The 5947-nt window shown below is 45.4% G+C and overlaps 1 protein-coding gene across 1 annotated transcript; it reads right to left on the reverse strand.

Annotated features, from left to right (window-relative positions):
- Window positions 1-2378: 2378 nt before the first annotated feature.
- LOC124672254 (putative B3 domain-containing protein Os04g0347400) lies at window positions 2379-5562 on the reverse strand. The gene is made up of 6 exons (XM_047208514.1): window positions 5479-5562; window positions 5092-5383; window positions 3891-3967; window positions 3498-3786; window positions 3207-3403; window positions 2379-2636 (listed from the first exon to the last, which is right to left on the reverse strand). Exons 1-6 carry the CDS (start codon window positions 5560-5562, stop codon window positions 2379-2381), a joined length of 1197 nt encoding a protein of 398 aa, XP_047064470.1.
- Between the last annotated feature and the right edge of the window lie 385 nt (window positions 5563-5947).

Genomic DNA, 5947 nt, shown 5'->3' on the forward strand with positions numbered 1-5947 from the left:
ATGGCATGTACGACTCCATACCCCCACTAAAAAAATATGTCGACAAGTTTAAACTCATGTGGGTTGGGAGACCACCCTCCTAGCCATCAAACATCAGGTTGGTTGTCGGTACAAAATAGTTGTTCTCGGTTCTGAACATTATGAACTTTACACCCAATAAAAAATCACATGATTCGAAAAGTGAAAGTAAAAAATAAAAATAATATAAATAGAAAACATGACTAAAAATAAAGAATGAAAAGGAAAAATAAAGAAAGAAATAAATGAAAATAAATGAAAAAACACAAGAGATTAAGGAGCCTTCATGGGACGCCCCACCATAGAACCTCCCTTCAGGTGTCATGGTTCTATTTGACGCTCCGAGCATCAAATAGGAATTGTCGGTCGCGAGGAAGAACATGACCAGGCGGTGAGGATCATGGGCTTGCGTGTGTGCGACGACTCCTAGGCCTATATGACAACCTAGTTGGTGTATACGACCCGTCAAACACCCTACGATGGTATATTGAGTCGGCCCGGTGCCCATTTCTTTTCTCTTTTTTCTTTTTCCTTTTCGCTCTTTTGTTGCTTCTTTTATTTATTTTTTTTCAAAAATTGTGTTCTTTGAAACTGCAAACATTTTTAAAAGTAAACAATTTAAAAAATTGAACATTTTTTATGATCTTTTTTTTGTTGAAATTTGAATATTTTTTGTAATTGTACTTATTTCAAAGGCCGAATCGTAGTGCACTAGCGGGCCTATAGCCTAGGGAAATGTTGTGGTGAGCCTCCAAAGGGAGGCCGAAACCCAAGCCCACAACCTTGCCGCCTTTGCGCACCTATGCTCCAAGCATTCTTCGCTTTTCAGATGGTCGTACATGGGAAGCGTCAGAGGTGAGAAACAGGGGACATATGCTGCTGCAGACCGCTATAATCATGTGTAGGTCCACCACCCGGAGGGCCACCACCCCACCATGAACAGAAAACGAGCAAGAGCCACCGGCACCGTGGTAGTTGTCGACGGCATCAGCGGCGAGACGAATCTTGGTGGAGAAGTGGTGTTGGAGATACGCAGGCCCTCCATGGTCCTCCTCCTCTATGCTTAAACCGCGTCTGATTCTTAGGGTTCGACTGTTCAAAGATCGGTATCGCGTTGTGTTCAAAGGTCGGTCCATTGGGCTTTCCTCTCAGGGGCTAACTAGGGAGAACACATGATCTAGACTAGCAATATGATCATTGTCATATGCCTCATTGAAACAGGCTCTCACCCACTTTTTAAATAATGGCACACGGCCGAACCGACACAAATTTGTGAGGAAATCCTTTCACAAAGAAGATAAAAAAATAAACAAAAAATACATGAGAAGCCACAACCCTAAAAAGCACCCGGAGACTACTAACTAGAGGTGCTGCCATGCCTCCTTGTGAAACCACCCGATGTAGTCACACCCCACCCATCAAGATGTTCCCAGAGAGGGCCGCCTGCCCTGTCGTTGCAGGATGTGGAGCGTTGATCCTACCGATGGAGTGAAGACGTAAGATAGGAAACCATCGAGAACACCCCACGCAAGTGCCGCAAGTGCCTCAAGACAGGGCCCTAACTTACCCACCGATGGCATTGGGACGAGGGCGCGGGTACCGAAGCACAACGACAACATGACCTAAGAGGGTAACGCCGCAACCTGCCACCGTCGTCGAGACGGAGGCGGTGAAGTATTTTCACTCAGAGCCCTGACGCTGGGAAGTTTACCATAACAACACCCCCAAGAGGGTCAACGCACCTGCATGAATGACCGTGGCGCACGCCAGAGTGATGAGCTTTTACCCGAGAAAACCTTCGCACCATAACCAGTACCTTGGACTGCGCACGGTCACCAACCCATGCATCCAGGACACCATCTCTGAGACACCTTTGGCGAAGCGCCTCCTATGCGATCCCCTGCCACCCACTCCTTGTCATCTAGAAGCATCACCACCGCAATGCCGCTCGCCGGAGAACTAGTGCACCTTCTAGGGCCACCGCCATGGCATCCCAATTCACACTGATGAGCCACTAGATCTAAGTCCGCCTGGTCCAGATCTAGCCCAATTGTGACCGGCGGAAGAGATAGTGTGCCATGGGAAGGCAGCCTCTGATTTTCCATGATAATGCAAAATAAAAGTTTGTCATGTCAAACTTAGGTAACCATCAAGTCAGTTGTAGGTTTCTCCTGGGATAATTGCAGGTTCACTGGCAAGCGACTAGAGACACTTCCAAGAATTCGTCTTACCAAACCTGAAGGGGTAACAAAATGGCCTCTAACTGAAGTACTACTCCACTCACAGCAATATCCAGTGCTTCCAACAGCAGAGTAAATGGACATCCCGAGTAAGGCCAGAAATACAGATGAACTAATGGACTATCCGATTCTATCTGAGTTGTGTGTGATGACGACATGCCACAGAGCGGCTTCGACGATGTGAAAGGTGCACACGTCGCCTTCCCTGATCTTGTTCTCCATGCAGAAGCTCTTCCATCTTTTTCCACCCAGGTAGCCGTAGTTCTTGTACCTGCGAGCACCCACCTGCCAGCACTTGGTGCTCTTCATCGAGGTCTTGAGCGTGATCGTGCATTCTCCGACGAGCCCGATCAAGTCGCAGAAGGTGGTTGCCAAAGACTGCAGACGTAGCATGTGAATTAGTTCAACATCTGGTTCCGTTGGTGAATCAGCAGTGAGCAGTAATGCATGGTAAGAGAATTATCTAAACCACAATGGCCGTGTCAATTTGAGGACAACTGATTGCAGCCAGGATTTAAGCAATTTCATTGCCTATTCTTGAAAACAAATCAGTGGGTACCAATATTCTTATGTTTTGGAAATCAGAAAACCAATATTTGGAATGTCAGTTTGAAACCAGTCCGAATTGACCAAAAGCCAAAAAAGAGGATAGAAACAGCTAACCTAAATAATTCAACTACAATATGATCTCTCTGTTAGCTTACAGTTGCCCTCCAAATTCAGCTGTTACTTTTCTATCCATATTCACTGAAAAAATCGACTTGGGGAACATTGGCTCTTTTTAGTTGTAAAATATTCACCAAGTATATGTTTTTAAAATAAAGCCTTGAATTAACCTCTTAGCTTTTGGAGATCGTTGTCAAACATCACTGGTGGCATATCTTAAGTAAATTATTTGATAGTGTTGGTCCAAACTTGCTAAATGTGGAGAGGAATAGTTGTTCTTACCACGAACTTTTTAACCGAGTAGGTGCTCATCTCTTTCTTTATCGAAGGCCGCTCTCCATTCTCAAGGCTACAAAATCTCCTTTTCTTCTGTGATCCTTTGTTGGAAGAACTTAGCGAACCTTTTGGTCTTGTGTCTTCTTTACCACTTGACCTCTCATGCTCCCTACACAAATGTGCTTCTTTTTGCCTCTCAGTATCTGCAAGTCGTGAGAAGACAGAAGTGGTCATTTACTCACAGTTGAATCAAATTTGAAAAGGTAAGTACTTTGAGGAACAAAATTATTCACTCACTTTGTTGAGTTCCTGTGGCCCGGCCTTTCAAATCCTTCTGGCATCCGTTTAGCCCGAATACTTTGATTTTGAACACCATGTTGCCTTCATATCTCAAGAGCATGACGTCACCTTCCGAGATGCCATGAAAAGCCAGGAACTGTGACCAGCCACCAGCAAGGAACATTCCTGATCCGTCATTGTTGACCTCGATGGGCCAAAATTTTCCAAACTGGCTAGCAATGATAGCCATTTTGCTACTTTGTTGCGCCTCGGAGACATAGCGTTGTACAAAAGCTGGAGGGATCAGCTGCAGAAACACATGTAAATGTCAATTGCTCGTGATACATTTTAGGAGTTATTAAAGCAAGAGATACAGTGCAAGGAAAAGAGTTGGAGGGATAATTTGCAGACCATCTTCTCGGTGAAATCCGGCAGGAGAACCTTGATGAACTGCGGCTTATGTGAACCATATCTGTTGCTTCCTGTTGCTACAATCGAAAATAATGTCACCCTTGATTACCAACATAAATTGAATCTCATTGGAAATAGAGAAGCAATAACTCATAATACTTAACCTCCTATTCGAGACCAGGGAGGAGATCGGAAAAATAGAAGCAATAATAATGTTCATGCAGGTATCGGCATACCTGGGTTTGCCATCTATGGTCTGCCATCTTCACCTTACAAAGAACTTTGATGATTACATTGTAGATTTTTTTGCAGTAGATCCCGTTTTAGAGGCTTAAGTGAACTATTAATTATCACTTTTGCTTCAGTGCACCCCTTCATCAAACTAGAACACATCAACGGTTGATATTACTCCGTACCTCTTCATAACTAAGGCTGTGATGGTCTTTGAAAAATTATTAAGTGATTGTTAACAGATAATTAAGTCATATCTAACCTGTTGAAACCTGTATGGCCCAATTACATATGTATAAATCCATACCCATAGATATTCATACATACGTATGAAATATGTAGGTCATGGTGGGCCCGCCCTTGTCGCTCATGGGCATGGGATTGTACTGCAAGGAGGCGGCAGAAGAGCCTGGCAGCCTAACCACCATGTGGCCTTCACCGCACAGAACAAGATCTTAGCTGCTGGGAGAATAGGATCGCAATTGGGAGGAACACGATGGGCCATGGTTTCACTATATACAGCATATATATATACGGTCTTAGTATACAGGTTTAGATCTCAGGGGCAAAAGACTAAAACGAGATTATGGATTAATTAATAGCAAAAGACTAAATTACCCTTCTAAGTTTGGTTGAGGGGGGTGCACTGAAGCACGGCTCATTAGTTATATATTAGGGGGATCAGTGAACCTAAAATTCCAAACTTATTATTGACCATCGATTATGCTCTTTCAAAATATTTCATGGTTCAATATTTCAATCTAATGACCAACATTGTTCACACGACTGATTGTTCATCTTGGCAAAATGAAAAAAAACACAATCCAGGATTTGCATGTGGCTCTTTAATCAGAGTTCAAGCTGAATACCAATAAAAACATCCCAAGCTCTTTGAAAAAATGATAAGAAAAAAAGGGCACAATCCACAAGATTTGCATGCGGAATTGCCAATCGATCAAACTTCTGTTACCTGTAGAAGGCTGAAGGCCGCGGGACTCCTTGAGGCAGCACGTGAGGTCGAACGCCTTGACGGTGAGCACACCACGCCCTTCGTGCCGGAGCACCAAGAACCACCCGACGCCGAAGCCGTTCGCGGCCACGAACTCCGGCCACCCGGGTCCCAGGAACGCGCCGCCGCCGTCCCGGCCGACCTCCACCTGCCAGACCTTGCCGAACGAGTTGACGACGAGGGCCATCGTCAGGGCTGTGTCGTCTCCTCCATTTCCGGCATCCAAGTGCCCAGCGAGCTCGTCGGAGATGCTCTGCAAAATACTCCAGGTCCGGTCATCATCGACGTATCCGCGTGAGGATGGGAACAGTAACGGTGGGTGCATGAATGATGAATCCAACGACTTACCAGCCTGTGGAAGCAAGAAGGCATCAGCACCTTGAGTTGCTTGGCCGCGTCGCGCCGCGCGCCTAGTTCGCCGGGCGATCGCATGTCGGCCGTCGGAGATGCAAGATTGAGCTGGTTGCGTCCGTCTGTATCCGTTTCCTTTGGGCAGTAAAATTTCCCGTAAAATACTCCACTGGAGGAGACCAAGGGACAAGGAAAGAGATCTCACAAGGAAACGGCTGTTTCGCGCTGCAGGTGGTCGACCGTAACTGATGGAGTATATCGCTGTCGATTCCTTTTCCTTTCGTTCAATTAAAAGGCAGATTTAATACTCCTGAACAGAAAACCGGCGGTTCATCTAGTACGCTAGTCAAGCTGTGATGCTATATACTCCAACTCCTATACACGATATCAAATACTACTGAAATACGGAGCCAGAAGGATCTACGTACACACGAAGACATCCATTAACCCTGCACACCGAATGAGA

Source organism: Lolium rigidum, chromosome 7 (assembly GCF_022539505.1).
Source record: "Lolium rigidum isolate FL_2022 chromosome 7, APGP_CSIRO_Lrig_0.1, whole genome shotgun sequence".
Lineage (NCBI taxonomy): Eukaryota > Viridiplantae > Streptophyta > Magnoliopsida > Poales > Poaceae > Lolium > Lolium rigidum.

Bases quoted from the DNA above. Each gene is read 5' to 3' on its own strand.
- LOC124672254 (XM_047208514.1), bottom strand. From the start codon at position 5,562: ATGCGATCGCCCGGCGAACTAGGCGCGCGGCGCGACGCGGCCAAGCAA. The intron at 3,787-3,890 runs GTCTGCAAATTA...GTGTTTCTGCAG, and splicing joins CGGATTTCACCGAGAAGATG to CTGATCCCTCCAGCTTTTGT. The intron at 3,404-3,497 runs GTGAGTGAATAA...CACGACTTGCAG, and splicing joins GGCCACAGGAACTCAACAAA to ATACTGAGAGGCAAAAAGAA.